We start from the raw sequence: 21457 nt of genomic DNA on the forward strand, positions 1-21457 counted from the left end.
AGAATGGACACGGAAGTGGACAATGATGCCACCGAAAATGTCACCACTGCATTTGACACTGACGTATGAATCATAGGTCAACCCACACATCAGCCCACCACATGTAAATGCACCGGCAGCAGCAAAGATGATGCATGAATGGTTACTGTCCATTATGTGGGACAGTAAGGACAGAGGTGAGCAGAGATGGAAAAAAACATATCTGAATGTTATTTTAACTTGCCTGCTGTGATTTTTTTTTTCTTGTTGTTTGTACTGTGATGTTTTAATAAGTGGCTTGTATTATCAGAAATGTCAGACTCATACGGTGGCCCTGAAGGTCAAAACAAAAGCAACATTACACAAAACACAACAGCATTTCAGAAAACAAGAACATTTCAACATGTTGCATTTTCTGTAATGCAATAGTGTTTTGTGAAATTTAGTATTTTGTGAAATGTCACCGTGTTGTCTGTAATGCTGTGTTTCGACCTTCAGGGCCACCGTAGACTCGGCTTCATAAGCTGGATGGTTTGCAATTGAGTCAAGACACTGTAATATTGTGAAGAATGTTTTTGGTGTATACATGTCAGAAGAAAAATGAAAACAACGCGGCTGCTGTTGATCCAGACACTAAAGAAGATGTTCGCTCCGCCGTAATGAAGCCAACTTTAGCTGTGACATTGAATGAGCACAACACTTTGCATTCCTGCATCCAGCTCACACAGCGGCAACTCAGAGGATTAAGTGTGATCTTGACTTTTGTAGGCCGCTGGTGCCCAGGTTTGTGTAGAGAAAACACTCCACATGCAGGGGAAGCTGCTGCCTTGATGAATCATTCTGTTTCAAGTGGAAAGCAAACATGCAGCAACACAGCAGAAACATTGATTACAAATCTGTTTATAGCTGCTTTCAAACCATAAATTCCTCTGAAATTCAACATGATATTTCTATACTGCTGTCCAGAAGTGATGATATAATGCTCAAAATGATTTTCAACACAAATTACTGGCACTCACGAACCCAAATGTTGCACCTCTGAATCTCCAAATATGATGTTACCAAAATTATTCAGGATGTTCCTTTAAAAGACAAAACGCATATAGAATTATGATCATGTGCATGACGTCAGAGACATGATTAAATATTTATAACCAGTTGCCTAAGTGCATATATCTTCACAACTTCATTATGAAAGGGAAGGTGGGATGAGCATCGAAATCCCCTCGGAGGCGAGCAGAGCAGCGCTGGTGAGACTTTTAGGGACACGGAGAGAGCGTCGGACTTTTTCCTTTTTTTTCCTCCTCTCACAATCGACACACAAAAAGGAGAAGGAGGATAAGGATGGGCGCCCAACTCCTCTGGGATTCGTTTTAAGACAGTGGCAGCGGTAATTGATCCAAATGACTCACTTGAAACTACTTAAGAGAAACTTAGATTGTGGACTGACCCATTTTGTCTCCGCCGAGCTGCTCTAATCTTATTCCGCTCCCAAGTTTTCTCGCACAGTTCAGCAGCCTATGAAAAGAAATAACGCGACTTACGCGCAGTTGATGCCTCCGAGAAGCCACCCCTATCCTCATATGCCAGTCTGTCTGACTTTAGAACCTATATTGTTGCCAGACCGCGGACCAAGAGAGGAGGAGGAGGACTCCGATGGAAAATCATGCAGCACTTTGAACCCATGGAGACATGGCACATAGGTTCCTCTCATCTACGAACAGATTCAGCGCCAGATTCGCCTTCATATTCACCGTGTCACTGTCCTGCACCTATCTATGCTATAGTATTCTTTTTTGTCGCAGCACAATCATGACAAACCAGGGTTATGAGGGGAAAAGATGCCCGCCGAGCAAGAACGCAGGAGGGAAGAAACTTCTTGGAAAACTGGACAATTGCGCTTCGCTGGAAGTCAGGTCCGCTCTGGATGGCTCTGCTGCCCAGCGAGGATCAAGTGATCCCCGCGACCAAAGTAAAGCCCCTGCCTCGACTGGGAGCCACTGGGCTGACATGAAGTTGAGAAACATGAGTGTCGCGCAGAAATATGGGAATAAGAAGCTGCCTAATGCGCTAATAGTGGGTGTAAAGAAAGGAGGCACCAGGGCGGTGCTGGAGTTCATCCGGATACATCCAGATGTGCGCGCTCTCGGAACGGAGCCGCACTTTTTCGACAGAAACTATGACAGAGGGCTTGACTGGTACAGGTGAGGAAACATATGAGACGCTCATTAAATTATAGACCTCTAGTTTTCAGAGATAGATGTATGATTTGTGTTATATTCCTGCACAGATGTTTTCACTTGCCACCCATTGTGGTGCAGCTCTGCTGGGCAGGGGAGTCCTGTGATGTGTGAGGTCCTGACGCTTCAATATTTAAATTTAACAAGTTTTTTGACAAGCATGAATGCTAGATTATATAGTCTAAGGCATTTTTCAATATCATATTCAATATAAGAGACACTTGGCTGCAGAGTGAACACACCCAGAGACACCATTTCTGTTCCAGGGGCGACCCCCCCCACACACACATGCAAACACACCTGTACACACACCTCAGAAGCACACCAACACTAAGATCACAAGTTTGATTCTACTTTTCACTCTGCAGAGCTCTGTGGTGCTGAACAGACAGCTCCATGAGGCTGATGTAGGATCAGAACACAAAAATGCATTGCAGAACACAGGTTTCCAGCTGGATTCAAACCGGCTGCACCAGGAGACAAAATGTTCTCACATTGGCTGATGGAGAAAAAGGGGGAGCTCACAAGGGGCAGCGAGCCCAGAACATCACCTCCCACCCACCTCTGCCTCTTATCTCACTCTGTCACTCACCCTGTTGGATCTAATCTACAGCCCAGATGCCTCTCTAATACATATTTGCTGTTTCTGACTGTTTGGGTGTTTTTAAATTGAAGGAGAAAGTTCAGGGTTTCTCTCAACAAAAAAATCGATCGCCACCAAACCGAGTATGCAATCACTAAAAAAGAAAAAAATGTTTCATTCAAGTCTGCAAACAGTCGGCTGGATGGTGTTTGTGTTGCGTCCTGTCTGCCTGCAGCAGTGTGGCAGGAACAGACCACCGAGCAGTGCTTCCAAGAACATGGAACAAGTGACAAAGTCTGTTCTCAGGCTGCACTGCAGGAACAAACAGCAGAGGCAGCATCAAATTATCATGTATATGAGGATCTGCCCATCATGCCTCAGCTGACAGTTTGCTCGGATCACATTCGACACGCACACAGTTTGGTTTTTTGTTCTACGTTGGCTTTCATCAGCCTCAGATTTCAGCTTCTTCAATAACCATTAATGATGGAATTAAATGATGCGCTTGTTTTAAAACTTGTACCAATATCAGCTAATTTTTGTAAATGACTTGAGGCAAAGATAGCCACCGCAGGGAAGGATTTTTTCAAGGTGTCTCTCTCTGGCTTCATTTCAGAGTAAAATAAACAGTTTCTCAAAGTAAAAGGCCTGCAGAGCTGAAAATGTTATGAACAGACACAGTCTGAAGGTTGGGCTTGTTCGTTCTTTTAGATTTGTGACTTACACATAGAAAAATAAGTTTGTTTTAACTGCAACTTGTCCCGTCTGACAGTTAATTTCAGAGTGTACAGAAATAAAATGAAAACGCATTGTAGATAATGTCAACATGAAAGAAGTGGACTCAAGCAGATGCAAGACGATCCAGTCGCGCACACAAAGGCTGGCTTTACAATAGAGTTATCTCAAAAGCTGCTCCGTACTCCTGAAAAGAGAATCGGTCCTTTTCATCTCCGAATTAATGAACCAGAGGCTAAAATTCTACAAAAATGCATTAATGTAAGACACAAAATCACTCCAGAGTCCCCTGGTCCAAAGTTAAAAAGGAAACACTTGCTCTATAATCTGCATGTTTATTAAGTCTCTTTTTCTGATATTAATCTTCATTTTCTATGTATTAAACATCGAGCTTACACTGCCATGCTGTTTTATTTGCATGCACAGGAAGGAGCCTTTTGCTTTTTAAACACTAAAGTATAACTTGCTAAAGGTCTACTTTATAGAAACAATGACAAACAAAGGTACCAGGCTTTGTAGAACTTGAAGTTGGCCAAGCTGTTAAATACTTCAGCAGCCTCATCATTTGAAGACAGTCAATATGTGGCCAGTGGTCAAAAGGTCAAATGTAGACACAGTGCAATCCACGCTCACAGGCCTTTCTTTATAAATAACCAACACACCAGTTAAACATCTGAACACTGCAGACTGTTCATGCAGAAAAACAGAGCTGTGATGGATTTTTCTGAGAGAAGAGATCAGATGTCATCACAACAACAGAGATGTCCTGCCCCAAACTTGAATCCCAAAACCCTCATATATGCCATCTGAATGCAGCTTAAGCGACACAATATAGCTTCTTGGATGAAAATAGTTGATCATTGACTTGAGGGTTGGTGTTCGACCAGAGCTGCAAACCCAAAGTGTCAGTATTTGATGATCTACAACGTTGGTAGTATGTGCAAAGGAACAACTCCATTTTGTCTGCACCCAGAGCCCCCCACTATCCTGCTGGCAAAAAAAGTCCTCTAAATAATGAAAAAAAACATCATCGTGAGGATTATAAGGCTGTTGTATCAACTCCAGATTGTATTTCCACATTTTTGTATGCGTGCATCCAGGGACACAAAGAGTGTAGGCAGGTCAAGAGATCGAGAGAGACGCCCCCTCTCTCTTTCTCTTGGATCCAGTCAGGGTCGCCTCACCAAACTCTGATCAAACCTTCTAAACCAGGCAGCGCTGATAAACTATAAACCAAGATTCTGTTACCACACTGCCTATTTCTCGCCTAAAATGTTTTCAGTAACATATTTTGCTGTATTGAAGTTTGTTAACCAGAAGTGGCCGCCGTTTTGTTTCCTGTATTGTGAAAGTAGAGGCTGAAAAATCGTTCCCGTGTGAGCAGTGCTGATCGAAAATGAACCACGATCCTGTTCATTGTCCATTTCTCGCCAAAAAGGTTTTCAAAACCATATTTTAGTGTACTAAGTGTACAGTGTAGTGTTAAGCAATATTGTTTGTTACCAGGTGGCCACCAGACTGTGTCAAAACGGACTATTAGCCAAAATCAAGCACCGCCCAACTCGCTTCACCCGTCAGCGAGAGTGTTTAGTGATCCTGAAGTGGCTATTTGTCAAAAATATGAAGGTTTCTTTCTATAAAGGCCAGTGGTGCACCGGTTCAGTTAGGTTGCACTCAGGCAAATAAGAAGTCCATTGTCCAGGCAAGCTTCAGTGTTTTTGTGTTAATTTATTTTCCAGATCAGAGCAAGCGTACCTGGTCCATCGTCATTCCCTTTTGCGCTGGTGCTTCACCCGACATTGACACACCTTTGCCCTTTATCTTAAACTCGTGCTTCAACCATTAGTGCAACAAATACAATACACCAAATAACTACTGCTAATAATAATCCAACAGGGAAATGGCTTCTACAGGTCCGGAGCGGCACAGCGTATTCCGGTTGTTGGAACCACAGCCCTTTTTCTCTGTTTTCTCTGGTCATGTAGCACCAATTTCAAAAATAAAATTTAAAATTCTACTGCATAGACAGCCCACTTTTATGCAAGGACCATCTTGCCAGCGGTGAAAAATGTCATTAATGATGCAAGAGCCTCAGTTTACTTCAACAGAAAGAAAAGTTACACCAGAGGTTTGGGGTTTACACAAGTTCAGTCTTGTTTTTTCTATGTCACTCTAAATTTGAGCAAAGATCAATGGAGGTCCCTCACTGGCATGATGCCACTTGTGGAAAATAACAAAACTGGAATATTTCATGCTTGTTGTAAGCTGACGGTTCTTAGATTCCAGATAAATACTCTACAGATACAATGGACACAAAGGCTGGTTAAATTCAGGCTGAATCTGCTGTTATTCAACTTGACGAGTGACTGAGTGATGTTCATTGTGTTGGACTGGCCCTCAGTGATTAACTGTCACACTGTTTGGCTTTTTGGCAGCACGTCACATAAAGTATCTTTCCATTTTGATTAACTGTCACATTTGTCTCTATAGCAAGTAACAAAGTGCTTGTACATTCTATACGCGTCGCTCCGCTTTGCACTTTGCAAGTTATCAGTTGCACTATCGGTCTTCCTGTCAATGAGCTGCAAATTACAGTCAGATTCATTCATAATAAAATGTCAGTTATCTCAATTCAATTAATCAATCCAGACAACCTTTCGATCAAAGATCTTTGGTTAAACTTACCATCCAATCTAAAGGCTGTAATCAAGTCAAATCATTAATGTATAAGACAATTAAACCTTCAATCATTCTAAAAATGCATACTGTACATAAGTGAGACATGAACTGTAGCTCCAGATCTGTAATATCACTGCAGATTGTATTCTATACTCTGTGCATGCGCTGGATAAAGAACCTTGAACTTAATGAGCATATTCATGCTCCCCAGAGGATGTAGCCTTGCTTTTCTAATGTGGACACTGTTAGTCTTGCGTAACCAGAGCTCCACAGGGCTGTGTCAGTGCTGGAGAAAGGTCTGGCTGCACCCATTATCAGTTTGGTATAGGAGTAAAAAAACCAAAATGCTCTGGCTTGTTTGTATTTCTTTCAATCAATCACAATCATCTTGGCTGGTGCAAAACCTAGGATGCAGCGACAGTGTTCCTGCAAAATAACTTCAGGGGGAACTTTTGCACATGGGTAGGCAAGCTGACATTAAAATAGCTAAATCCCTGCAAAGGAAAAAGGTAACAACTGCTAGCTTGTTTACTTTTGTAGTGTGACCAGATTAGGGTGAGGGTAATTTGTCATTTTCAATGTGTTTGCTGCCATCTTGGAGGCTGTTGCTCGTTGCTAACACGCAGATAGCTGAAGGGAGGAGAATGACTGGATTAATCAGCCATGGCAGATTCACATAAACAGTCTATATCCAGCGGACTCGTGCTGAACTCACTGACATACATACTCCACTTCCTGTGACTAGCGTACTTCATAATAAAAGTCAACCTCACCAGTTCAATGCTTTTAATGTGAAGCTGCAGGAGTAGGTTTGTGTTAGCAGTAATTTATTACAGGTATCTACTTATATTAAGCGTCATTGATGAATATAATCTGTAACACTGGTGTTGTGAGTTTGTTAACCGCCGTTTGTTAACCATAGTCCACTTAGTAGCAAACTTATCTTCTATGCGTTTAATCCGTCCAACAGTTTTAATCTCCAGCTCATAATGAGCATTACAGCCTTGATAAAGGGTTATTAGAATTGCCATTGATTCATTTATTAGTAATTAAAAAAAATCAACACAAAGTCCATAATCTCCCTGTAAAAACACTTGAAACTCATTTCATTTTGTTTTTATTTCCACTCCTTCTCAGAAGCTAATATCTGTTGAACAGACAGAAACATACAACATTTGACACCAAATTAACTCCCGTCAGTTTCAGTGTACCGGCCAGCTGTTCTGCACAGTCTGTCCTGTTACATTAAGCGTGTGACGGATCATTTCGCCTCAGAAGAAAAATGGTGCCGTGTTCTCGTGAAACAGAACACACACGTGGCCTCATTTATTTTGTGTGACTGCGCTCACGTAGCCATACAGGACCTGATAAATCAGATATTTCACCGCCGCCAATTTCCTCACACTTCTCTCACCACTTTTTTCCATCCTCCGCAGAATCATAAAGATCAAACAAAAACACGTCGCCATACACCATCAAGACTTAAAAGGGCATCTCAGCTCTATTGATTTCACAGGAGTCAGAAGGAGTCAGTAGATTCCCTGAGAAGGGGTGAAATTGTATGAGAGGCTGCAGCTACAAATATTCTCCAGGTCCACATTAATTGGCTCGGGGAGGCAGGGAGCTCTGGAACAGTATCATCAGAAAGGTTGATGAGGACAGAAAGTTAGATGGTTCTCATTTAACACAGAAAACTGCACATTATACAGCGAGGGATGGTAAGGCGTAACTCTGCATTATTAATGAGCTGTCTTCATTTCAGTGCAGCTCAGAGACATGTGGTGGTTAACATTAATTACCAAACAACTCTTTTTGAGACGTTTCCCCTGTGAGACCAGTCTGAAACACAGAGAGATGGTGCTTTTATTCCTTTGATGAATTAATTCAGGAAATAATGTAATCATGCATACATTATGGACCAATCACATGCTAAATCCGATTAATTAAAAACCTATAGTGCCGGTTTGCTCCAGACTAAAATATCTCAACAGCTATTAGATGGATTGCCATTCATGGTGTCTAGACCATGTATCACAGGTGTGGTTTGAGTGAAGAAAAGCTGTTGGATAGATTGAAATCCTTCCAATGCTTTGTTTTATGACCAAATAAAAACTCTCTAACGGCACCTCCAGCAGCTGATTCTGACCAGCATGCTAACATGCTAAGCTAATATGATCAACATGGCAAACATAAAGTATAACAGCTTTGCATCAGTATCTTTGTATCTTTGCTATCTTTTAAGGTGGACATCAAACTCCCTCTGGACTGACTGGCTCCTAATTAACCAGTGAGAGCTTAGAGGCATTCCCTTCACAGCCAGTCAGGGTGTGACGACGCCCTTTTGCGAAGGGTTTAGAGAGGTGGGGAAGGGCACACTCTGGTCAATTTGATTTCCGCCTTGACTCACTGCAGACCTGATCCAAACAGATTGTCAGCCAGAAACTCTGGTCTGTCTGGCCCTGTGTCCTTCTTTCTGAAAGAGGGAAGTTTCCACATTCTGAAAGCTAGTTGTGTGACTATCATAAGTCTCCGTTCAACCAGATTAACTGCATCAGGGCCGTGTGTGTCATTAAACCTCTGGACACCCAGGCCCCTTTATACAACTTTAAAGTTTCCCTAATGAAATGAAAAAAAGGTTGATTAAAAGAAAAAATGAACTGCAGCTGCTTTATCCCTGAAGAGGCTTTTTTTTAAAATCATTATTGAAGAATTTGGGAGATTTGGGATACATTTCTCGTTCGCAGGCTGCTTCCCACCACATCCACCACATTGTCATGTTTTAAGCATATTAGCATTTAGCTCAAAGAACCACTGTGCCCACAGCCTCACAGATGGCTGCAGACTCTTTATGTTTTTGAAAACTAGAAGTACAGTGGAGCATTTTCTGTGTGTGTGTGTGCATCCCTGCTGCTTTTTGTTTTTCCTTTCTTTTTAGAAATTTAGTATTTATAGACCAAACTTGCACATTTTTGTAAAGTAAGTGACACTCACAAAATTACATTTATATACTACTGATTTGCAAAGTTGAAAAATGTTTGTACTAAACTATTATACTATGAACTATTTGCAAAAAAATACAAGTAATTTCACTGCAGAATCCACTCAACAATAGAATAATTAAAAAGAGGGGAACGCCTGTGCACTTACTCCATGCCACTTTGCCATTGCACCTACGTGATGTGCGTGTAACCAGCCGACTATTTTCCAGTAGAATAATTAACATTATCATGGTAACATTTCAGCCAGACAGGCGTTATATTTTTTTACGTCCAACCCCGTCTCGAGTCTGACGTAGCCCTGCGACAATCTGAAAAACCTGCAAGTTTGCCCCAACGTGACTAGACAAGATGGTGTATCATCTCATTTGCAACCACTCTCTGTACTTCCGTGCTGAATTGTAAGGCTTTGCCACGGCTGGATATAATTTGTAGCGTCTTAAAATATGAGAGTTATAGTGAGTCACTGTACTTGCTACAGTTGCATTTCAAGTGCTGATGAAACGGCAAAAAATAAAGGTTGAGTGCCGTAACAAGTGTGTGGTTGAGCGAGTGAGAAAGAGAGCGACAGGGAATGCGAGTTGTCAGTTTAGCAGTACATTTACATTTTAAGGTCACACAGTTGCCACAGAGCCTGTGCCATGGTTACAGACGTGTGCCATGGTTACAGACGTGTACAGTGTAGACTGCAGTGAAAAGGATATAAAATCAGTGAGTATAATTGCAGTGGCATTTATTGTACTTCTCCAATGCATATGTGGCAACCCATTTAATAGCATATGGACATCTTCAGGAAACAGGATTTATAATGATGTCATTAGTGATTTATTTGCCATCGGTCGTGCAAAATGAATGATTGTCGACAGCTATCTGATTTGTCACTTCCTGTGTCATGAAAATAGTGAATAAAAATGTCTCTATCAGTCTGGAAACATTGTCAGTATGGAAATATCCAGCCCAGCAATCCTTAGCTAACACTTAGAGATTGTCAGCTTGTTAACTTCCCCCCCATCCTGACTGACCAGGGATCAAATCCTGCCTGAGCTTTCCCTCCTGTGTCTCCCCCTCTGTGGGCCCTTTTGTACTTTCCCACCATCTGAGTAAAGAGATAAACCACTAAAGGTTTGTGGACTGTCGGCGCTCCATTTATAAATATCCTTGACTGTCACATTGCTGGAGGCTACACTGTAAACTCAGAAAGAACTTCTAAGAGCTCCAATGTTGATGAAAATTCAAGAGATCTCCATGAACGTCAGTTAAGGCGCTGCTGTTAAACTGCACAAATAGGTGATTAACAGAGGGGGCGTGTTGAGTGAATTGTAAGATTATCAAACATTTTTATCATAGCTGCCACAAAGATGATAGGATTACAAAAAGCCTTTACAGACTTGATTTTATGTGTTGAAACAGCAGCCCAAGAGCTGTACATTCGTCAAAAAATGCACAAAATGGACAAAATAAGCAGTAAGCCTCATCTGAGAGTGTGCGTTTTAGGATTTCAAAGGCTTTCCCGTCCGTCTGAGTCTCTTCATTTCAGCGTCCGCGGACACTTTCCCGCGCCACATGTTAATGTGACAGCTCGTAGCTCAGCTCAATTCAACGTGTTATTGTTCAAGGAGAGCAAGTGTCAGTCATTTCCCCCTGCAGAATAAACCATGAATAATTGTTATTTCGAGGAAAACAAGAGGCTAGTGCTGAAATGACAGCGATTAAATAGGTTTCGGTTCAAGGTCAAATACATTATGCAATTTCCTTTTAGCAGTATTGCAGGACTGTATTGTCCTGCTATGAATCTGTTTATGATTCTATTATGTGGCTGAGGACAGGCCTGATGTTAAGAGGATCCTCCACTGCGAGACATCTGGCTCAGTCACTCTGCTATTTTCACCCAATTTGTCTTCAATTAAATTAGAAAAATAGATGCTTGATTCTCCGAGCCCGGGATTGTTATTCACCTCTGTTCCTCACCTCGGCGAATTGGCCGCAGGATTGCTGCATTCGTGTGGACTGCTCTTTGTTAACTCTTAATCGACTCTCAAGGCGGCAGGACTGTGTTGCTGGTGATTAATGATCAGATGTCATCACAGCTGTAATCTAAGTGAGTGATACTTTAATAATGGAGCAGCCTCTCCAGTGGAGACTGGATCTATGCTGTCATATCAGGACAGAGGAAGATGCCATTTTTAGGAAGTGCTGTGGCACAGACATTATGAGAATCACGCAGCATAAGAACATTTTCTCTGCACAGCCTACCTGAGTAATACGAACTGTTAATGGGTTTCGACGGCAGGGAAGCACGTCGGTGTGTGGGGTATTGGCTTTTCAGGACATTTCAGGACAAATGGTTTGTATGAAACACGATTTCCCCCAAGTTGGTTTCGAAAATATGGGAAGAAAGTTTGCAAAAAGAAAATAAAAAGATCTGAAAACCCTTGAGGCAGCATTTCAAATTGGGATTTTCGGTGGCATACATTGCCATTTGAAAAAATACAGTATATAATAATTGGGGTGATTTTTTTGTGAGGACACAAAAACGAAATGATGCGTAATGATTAACAAATGAAACAAAATAAGATATAACTACAAAATAAAACAGGAAATAAGTAAACCAAAAAGCCAAACAAACCATGACAGATTAGTCGTGGAAAAAAAGTCGTGCAATGTGACTATTGCACATGCGCACGCTGTGATGTCGCTGCTGAAACAATTGTGTTGGATAATAGCTTGAAATGAAAATGAATGTGTCAAAGATTAAAGTACTACAACTTTGCATATTTGAATTATATTTTTTGTGTATCCAGTATGACTCTGCTGTTCTCCTTTGTTTTTCTCTGCCGTTACTTGTTTTTGTGAAGCTATAATCCAGTCTGAAGATACCAACATAAACATAAAGCTGCAATTTAAATTAATTTATGTTTGTGTGCTGGATATTATCTGACTTTGCAGCACCTCTGATAAAAGCTTTGAATTATTTCTTCTGGAAAATATCAACGTTTTGTTTCCAAACCAAATCTTTTAATGTATCACCAAGGACTGGAACCATCATTACTCTGCATGCTGTTCACTGTGATAACACACAGGCAATAAGAGCCCAGAAGACCTTTTCTGATAATTTACTGAGTAACCGTTTTGTTGTTGAATTACTCCAGAGACCGAGCGAACACAGCATGTAATGGATACTTTGATTCGGGCCTCTCCGTGGTCAGCCGTGTGCCTGCATATTGTTTAATGGGCAGGGTTCATTATTAGTCTTTGTAATGATAAATGTTTGTTGTCCGGCAGGAGGTAAAGGCCATTCTCTAAATCTCTCTGTCCCTGCCCCTGCAGAAACTTCACATTGTGATTAATGGTTTCGAAGTTAAATCCCAATCAGATCGGTATTTGCCTGAAAGCCTCCCACTCAACTCTTCTATTCAAAGTGTGTTGCCACAATATACCTTGGTAATTACAAGTGATAGCGAAGATGGTGATTCGCATTCGATGCCGACAATTTTTGTGTAAAATTTCATTTCATGTTGGTCTGCATTCCCCATGTTAGTGGACATAAATATTGAGATATATTTACTAATTCCCTTACTTTGTTTGTTATTTTGTAAGGGACTTGCATTTTGTATGCGAAGCTTTGACAATTTTATATTTGTGCTGCAAACATTAACTGAGACCTTGTCTTGAACTGACAATAAGCTCAAACCACAGTGAAATGACAGTAATAAATTCTGAGTTCATTGATCGTTCACAAGGAGATGATTCAAAGCTGACCTTTACTTGTTCTGATGGTCTGCATCCCTGATGAACCTGCGTTGCTCTTTAGAAGTTTAACTTGTCCAAGTACACACACTCGTCTGGAGCTGAGCGGTGCACCGCCTCGCTTCATTGCCTCGTCTTCACACTGTGAAATAATCATGCACGTACTGTAGGTGATGCAGCAATTTGCAGCTTTTAAATGCATATAGACGCAGTGTCACATACAGAGGGTGGCTCAGCCTGCAGTCTGTAATGTAATACAACAGCCCTGCACCGAATAGCTATTAATACCCTATTTTTGTGTGTCGGAGAGGTTTTAATTGGTAATCTTTTGGATTCTGTTGTCACTGGAAAAAGTTTGTTTTTTGTTTTTGTTGTGGCTTAGTCTGTTTATTTGTGAACTGATACCTGTGTTTGAAAAAGAGGAATATTGTGAGTGCTTCTAGAAGGCTGGGCCAATGCAAATATTTTAACCCAGTGTGACACTGTATAAGCGATGACCAAACCTGGCCAGTAATATTGAATTTGGCACTACGTGTTTTGGAAGTAAGATGACAGAATTATATAACAGTGGGCCACATCTAAAACAATAAATGATAAAAACACTCAAGTCATAAGTAAGCAATCAAAAAGGTTAACAACAAATACACTCATGTGGTACTGGAATGTTTCTGATAGCATTGTGTTAAAAGTTACAACCAAAACTCATTAGATAGCAGAGTTGTATCCTGTAAATTAGCAGATTTTGAAGCATAATTTCAAAATATCAAAATGGTTGCATGGTCGTCATGTGGTCAGTGTCTCTGTGCACTCTCTGCACCACAGACACACAGAGTCACCCGATTAAAGCATCACAATTTTAATGAAAACATTGTGTTTCTTCTTGGCAACGTAATAAGGCTCTAATATATAACTTCATTGTCAGTAACAACTGAGACATTTGTCCCAATGTTCGACTCGCCCTGCTTAGCTTTTGTCTGGTAATGACCTGCTTTGATCTTCTCCATCCTCCTGGTCAGTGCCAGCTAAACCCAGAGTATAAACCGCTCGCTCCTGCAAGATTTACATTAGGTCCCGCTGGATCCCAATGCAGTCCTCTAGTACATTCAAAAGACTCAAATGTTTGGTTTGTTGAACACCGCAGAAAATGACTGAACCTTATTGACCCCATGGGAAGTCGAAGCCTGGGTAAAACAGAACTACTGGGCAATTTATAGATATTCACTGGCTGGCAAGAGTCAAAGAAATCATTAGAGATTCATTTACAGTTATAACTCCATTGCTGATGAGTTCCTGTTAAATACTTTCATTTTCAGAGGAACAATATGGCTGCTGTTGCCTTAAGCTTTACTCCTGATTGGCCTATAATAGCTAATTGTTGTCCTGCATTGGCTCCGCTGCTGTAGAAAGTGTGGCATGTTCTCCCAGTGGAGCTACAGGAGAATGGTCTATCTGGGTTTAATGGGGAGTCCTTGATACTCCGCAATAAAGACATTCATGTTTGTGGCTCATTCGACCATAATGATACAGCAGCGTCCAGAGGGAACTAAGTGTGAACTCCAGACCTCCTGCCTCCACTGCACCAACAGAGATAAATTGTTGAGCGAGATAGCCGGCAGGTTCTTTCAGGGTCACTACAATACGCAGACCAGCTTTCAGCACATGGCATGGCTCATTAATGAGTGGCAAAAACGACTTGCTTTCCATTGTTGACCCTAACAACCTGAAGGAAGGATGCTTGGTGTTTTTTGTGTTTTCTTTCTCTCTTCATATGATCGCATATAATCAAATCCTATTAGAATAGTTAAAAATATAGTTAAAATCGACAAAGTGGCTCATTTATGTCGTACTTCACAGCTCAAACTGCAGTTAAAAAGCCATGCAACGACGCCAAAGCAGCTTATAAAAAATTCTGTTTAATTCTCGTGTTTGCTTCTTACATTAGGCTACAACACAAACTGTTACACACACTGTAATATACTGTAAAAGTCCCCTATTATGAAGGGACCCAAATCAAAAGGTTCAAAATTAAAGGAAACGCCGCACACATCCCCATTAGTGGTTGCCTTACAGCTATTTTCTGTGGCTTTCTGTGATGTCCCTCCTCTGTGTTTAAACAGATGGAGCAATGTGCTTCATTTGTTTTAACAGATTCTGTTGCTTTATATAACATATATATATTTTATCTCAGAACTTTCAGTTACATCAGGGTGTAGACAGTGAAATAATCAACACAGAAGCCTGCTTGAGGGTTAATTAATAATGCTGGGAGTGTTTGTATTAACCATCCAGACCCCTTTCTACCATGAGACCTATTTAGAAATATTGAATTTTTACAAAAAAAAACATTATAAAAGCCAATTATAATAATAAATTAAAAGTCAATGTAGAAGCCAAACATCCCTTAATAAAAATAAATGTGCATTTTTTTTTATTACAGAAATGACTAATAAGAACTGTGTAATTACAACATCAAATGCAGCGCTGAAGCATCCAGAGCAAATTAGCTTTCAACCACTTTCTCCTATTTGACCATGTCTCATTTACAGCATTGAGGAGATCTTCCACACCTGAGTTCATTTTCCCAGAGTGATTAAAATGTCACAGCTGAGCCTGTAATGCTTCCTGACTTAAAGTTTCACCAAGAAATGGGGAAAAGACTGTAAATTATGCTGAAGAATTCAGTGTTAACTCTGAGTGAGAAGGCGGTAATCAATCAGAGCACTTCACTCAAATGTCAGTTAATCAAAGTGTGTGTGTGTATTCACACGTGTCGCTCCCGCAATGCAAGATGTTCCCATTAAAGTGCATTTTCAGGTTAGTTTCTGCATACTGATAAAGATGCTAAGGTTTCAGAAACATTAGTGATCACCCTCAAAGCACTTCGATCGAAATTATGAGCATGTTTTTTTTTTTTTAATCTGCAAATAATTATCACAGAGCAAGGACTGAGCAGCTTTGAGTAAAAGCACATGAGGACCCACTCCCATGAAAACCCTCAATTTTATCTTCTAATTTCAGATGCTGTGTGTAGTGCTGCACTTTCTTGAGGGCATGGGGAGAGAAAAAATCCTGATGGTCGGTTCAGACACCTGCCTCAGGTATCACATGTTCCCCTCCTGGTTTTTATTTCTGCTATCTCAATAAAGAACTGAAAATGAGGCTGAGGCTGCTGCTGCTGCTGCTGCTGCTGCTGCTGCCATCTCTTCGACCGAGCAAAGAAAACAATTTATCAGAAACCGTAAATATCCGCTCATCAGCTTTAGCATCGCTGGATTGTAATGTGGATGCTAATGTGAGCCCAAACTACAAAATGCTAGATCAAAACGCTTGTAGTTATTAGAGACCTGGTGTTCCTCATTAACACATGTCCTGGACATGGTTGGTCCACACTGCTCCTGCTGCTCCTCCACTGCTGACATGAAAGCATATTTTACAAATGACTGAATAAAAGGTTGGACATCCTTTTGATCACTAGATCGCACCTTGTTCTTATTGGCTGCAGTTACAGCGAGGTTAAACAGTTCTTTGAATGAACAGCTGACAAATACAGATACGTTCTCTTTATCTTAATCCAAGCAGTGTTGTGAGTATTTGCACATTAGTTAGGTCGCAGCATGGCGTGTCACAGAGTGAGAGAAGCACTTGAGGGATTGCATATAAGAAAAATGACCAAATTAATGGTCATAGACTGCAGATTTCCCATTTCTCACCAACAGTCACTGTTGGTTTCTTTTAATCATGACTAACTCATTCTTAATGTTTATTGCTGTAAGCTTGATGACCATAACCAAGTATTTACTTTAAGCCGAACAATGCTCCTCCTTCCTGAACCTAACTGAGTCATTTCTGTGCCTAAACTGTATTAAAACCTTAACTTTAGTTTTGTCACATCATAAAACTGACTTTTGTTTTGGAAGGCACAGGCAAGTTATTCTGTTGCTCTAAAGGAGGGGCAGTTTTTTTGTCATCTTGCAGCACTAGTCGGCCTTTGTTGGCTCCTATTTGACCAATTGAGCATGTAGAATCGGTGGCAGAGCCCGTCGGTGAGAGAAATCCCTCTGATTGGCTGTTCAGTTTATAGGAGAAGAGCCCGTTGACCCTGTCGCTGTATCCATGATTTCACCCTTTCAGCATGGCTTCTCCCCATTTTTACTTTTCCTGTGGATACAAGTCCGAAGGTCCAAATGCGGGTAGATTTTCCGCTTCTTGAGGCCATAAGGCTCGTTGCTGGCAGGTAAATGTTTGTACCGAACCAGTCATGTGATTAAAAGCTATGGTGAGAGTCCCCACTGCGTTTTGGCATCATTTACGAACTCACTGTCTCTGTCCTCTGCTGTCATAGACATGTGCACAGCACAGGGACTTCACGGTGCATTCAGAGGCACGTCCTAAACTCAGAAATCTACAACACTTTGTTCTGCAAAGCCTGTTGGCGCTGATTGGAATTTCATGGTACATTCAAGTGCAACTTGTAAACTCAGAAGTCAATATTTGAATGGTCAGAAAGGTTTAAAATGGAAAAGTTTCCTCCTTTTTTTCTTATTTTCCTTCGTTGACATGGATAACCTACACCTGTCATTACTTTCTTGTTCTGTCACTACAGCACTTTTAATAATTAGATGCTAGAATCACAACAATATATCATTAATTTCTTCAGAGGAAGATTTTAACAACAAAACTTGAGTATGTGTATTTAAAAGTTGTGTTTACTTTCAAATCAACAGGAGGACAGACAGGAAACTTGGGGAAAATATGTCAATGCAGAGTGTCTGTTGTAGGAGAAATAACACCTCAATGTTTTTATTAACCCGTCTTTATACTTTCATAATTTATCTCAAATACGCTGCCCTTGGCTTTCTAACTTAGGATGCTTCAGCCTTTCAGAGGTTTTATCCCTTCCTCCATCTCGTCTCTATCAGCCCCCTCCGTGTTGTAACAGTCATGTAAGTTTTCCAGTGCCGAGACTCCCTGGGAGTAAACAAACAGAGCAGGACTAAAAATCAATAACTCAAGGTAAGTTGGCACATGTTCCAACTTCCTGTGATGGACAGGCTCACTTGGACTTTTGTATTCTGCAAACAAACAAAAACAACCATTGTGAGTGAAAACCTTCAGTGCGAGATTTCTTGATTTAACATAATTCTCTTTTTACGAATGCCTTATTTCCCACAACGCCCATGCTCTCGACATACCGTCTGCAGAATAGTGCTGTATATAGAAACCATCTGTGACCTTTCACTGCAAGTGTTCATACTGTCAGGCCTGTTTTGTGATATGACAGGTCGCAGTCTTGAACCTGCACATACAAGATCCTCTCATCTCCACCATGTTCATCTCTGAGGATGGTGAAAACGCGTGGAATTGACAAGTCAGATAACAAAGACGGCTTCCTCGGCACACGGCCAAAGATCTGCTCAGATTCTGCACCTCCCTGGAAAAAAGGCTGCAAGTTTGTTAGTGTGTAGCAAAGCTGTTTGCTTGAAAAGGTGCTGTTCTCATACAAGATTAATAGTTGCCTAGTGGCCCTGAGGCACCCAAGCCAACAACTCAGGATTCATAAATAAAGCTAAATGGATCAATATTTCCAAGGCTTCAGAGGTAACCTATGGCTACCTCTACCTTGAGAGAGAAAACTTTGAGAAAGGTTAGGTTTTAATCGAAGCCTTCCCCCAGTAATAATAGAGAAAGTGTGGTATTTAATCATCAGAACTGTGTGCTAACCTACCTGAAACCAGAAACTCATTCTCATGCTGTGAAATAGAGAAATTCAGGCACTATATCTTCTGTAATCATAAAAGTAAAAGCCGAGTTGAATAGCGCTATATTGTAATTATTCTCACCAAACTGCTGAGTTATTGTGCTAATGCAACGGCAGAGTCCTTTTTTCTATTTCAAAGAAACGGGGAGCAAAGCGTGGATGATCTCTGAATTCAGGTCGAGGCATTGTTCGGTCTCAACAGCCGACATCCGCTCATTAATCGTCTTTTTATTGAACCAAAGTGCCAAAGCAGAATGACGTATTACAGTGGGAAGGAAAACTCGCATGACAAATAGAAACATTTGCCCGTAGTTTGTAGAGCCATTATCTTGGCAGCTTGATGATGATTATCATGATGCATGTTTTGACTGTACAAGCTGTCCTGTCACCAGTGAATATCTAACAAATATATTCGCATTGTGTTTATTTGGGTATTGTCTACTGTCATTTGACACTAGGTGTTAGCTGGAATATTGAAATAACACTGCCTTCTAAGATCTCTGAAATATCATGCAGCTGCCAAGATATCTGACACTGTTTGTTACATAACCAGTATTTTGTCGCCTTGCTTTACTGCCAGTGGTGCAGAGTAACGAAGGACATTTTGTGTTATGAGGTACTTGCTGTACATGTTTATTTCCAGTTTCTGCTACTTCATACTTCCGCTCCACTGCAATTCAGAGGCAGATATTGTGCTTTTTACTGCAGTAGTTTTCTTTGGCAGCTAAAGTTACTAGTTGCTTTGCAAATGAAGATAAAAAATGTATAATGAGCATATGAAATATCCTAAATTGCTATTCAGTTCATAAAACTCTCCAACAGTTGATAAAATAGTTACTTTTATTGCCACTTTTATCAGCAGCCTGGTCTCACAGAATACTCTATTAATAACAAACCAATGTCTTTAATATTTCACGTGTTATCACGACACATTTTTTGCTTTTTTTTAGGTTTACACATTTGATTTTGGGTGCAAATGTGATAGAAAAAAAAATTGTCAAGTGACGTAGTATAAAGAGCGGGAAAGTCCGCATAAGGAGGAGGCTGGGGTTGATGGATGGGTCAACAAACACAGGACCTTGACCCAGAAGACTGATGTTCGTGTCTCAGTCAGTGTTGACTTATTTCAACTCTGTAAGCTAACTTATGAAATGTGTTTAACTTTTGTCATATATGTAACATTAAATTAGCTCATTTTAACCCAAACCATGCTCTGAGTACCTTTTGGTGCCAACCTCTACCCAATGAGCGAACATTTCAAAGCATTATGCGTTGATTATTGGTACCATAAAGACGAGGGTCCGCTGACTGGTCCCTGGACGTTATTTCCTGACCATCTAAAGCTGATAAACTGACACTTTTACTTAAGTAACTGATGAGAATATGTTTCTACCGCTGAATACCACATACTTCACTTGCAGTTCGCCTTCTATTCTGAAATATCAAACCTGTACTGTTTGCTTCTGTAATAAGTGATAATGTAGATTTTTATCTCATGTTGTTTTGTTGCTGTTAGAGTTAATTTTTTTCATACTTTGTATTTGTGATACAAGTACGGACTCGTGTTTGCTTTCCTAAACTCATCTAGAAAACAGAGATGTGGAAATGCTCCTGGACAGGCGAATAACAACTCCTGCTGACTCATCCATGTGTGTTTTATTCTCTTGTCTCTCTCCCAAGGGGATTAATGCCACGAACGCTCGACAGCCAGATCACATTAGAGAAGACTCCCAGCTACTTTGTCACCAGAGAGGCACCCAGACGGATCTCCAGCATGTCCCACAAGACCAAGCTGATTGTTGTGGTGCGTAACCCGGTCACAAGAGCAATCTCCGACTACACACAGACTCTTTCCAAGAAGCCCGACATCCCTACGTTTGAAGAGCTGGCCTTTAAGAACAAAAGCCTGGGCCTCGTCGACTCTTCCTGGAACGCCATTCGGATCGGGATGTATATTCTGCACCTGGAGAACTGGCTGCAGTACTTTCGCCTGTCGCAGATGCACTTTGTGAGCGGGGAGCGGCTGATCACGGATCCGGCAGGGGAAATGGGCCGCGTTCAGGACTTTTTGGGACTGAAACGAATAATCACGGACAAGCACTTCTACTTTAATCGAACCAAAGGCTTCCCCTGTCTGAAGAAGCCGGAGAGCAGCAGCCAGCCGCGCTGCCTCGGCAAATCCAAGGGCAGAACTCACGTACAGATCGAACAGGAGGTCATAGAGCAGCTGCAGGAGTTTTATAGGCCATTTAATATCAAATTCTATGAAACCGTTGGACAAGACTTTAAGTGGGATTGAGAGTGCCATACAGAAACAGAGCTGTTTTTAAAATGGCTACCTCTGGAGATGAATATAAATGAGGGTATCTTTGACAAAAAATGTTTAAATGAATAGTTTATTGAGATGTATACACTGACAGAATTATAATAGAATAATATACAACCCAGAAATTAAAATATAATCATATAAACAGTTTCACGTCATGCTGGGTTTTTGGTTGGGTCATTCTGATCACAAGTGCCATTTCTTTAAAAAGATATATATACAAATCAGAGTTTCTATAAAACATACCTGACATATAAATTCATCACCAGGCAACCAGCATTCATTCATTAACCAAGTCATTAACCAGCAATCATCCCATTTCCTTCCTGTCATTTAACCGCACCAGACCTACATTAATGACATAGCTTGAATATTCATTGTCTAGATTGCTTATTTATTCATCGTTTCTGCTCA

The 21457-nt window shown here is 40.9% G+C and overlaps 1 protein-coding gene across 1 annotated transcript; it reads left to right on the forward strand.

Annotated features, from left to right (window-relative positions):
• Window positions 1-1671: 1671 nt before the first annotated feature.
• LOC141019837 (heparan sulfate glucosamine 3-O-sulfotransferase 2-like) lies at window positions 1672-21016 on the forward strand. The gene is made up of 2 exons (XM_073494858.1): window positions 1672-2183; window positions 20398-21016. Exons 1-2 carry the CDS (start codon window positions 1672-1674, stop codon window positions 21014-21016), a joined length of 1131 nt encoding a protein of 376 aa, XP_073350959.1.
• The last annotated feature ends 441 nt before the right edge of the window (window positions 21017-21457 follow it).

The sequence above is a fragment of the Pagrus major genome, chromosome 23 (assembly GCF_040436345.1).
Source record: "Pagrus major chromosome 23, Pma_NU_1.0".
Taxonomy (NCBI): Eukaryota; Metazoa; Chordata; class Actinopteri; order Spariformes; family Sparidae; genus Pagrus; species Pagrus major.

Coding starts and splice junctions, on each gene's coding strand:
- LOC141019837 (XM_073494858.1), top strand. CDS start 1,672: ATGGCACATAGGTTCCTCTCATCTACGAACAGATTCAGCGCCAGATTC. Junction 2,184..20,397: donor AGAGGGCTTGACTGGTACAG/GTGAGGAAACAT, acceptor CTCTCTCCCAAG/GGGATTAATGCCACGAACGC.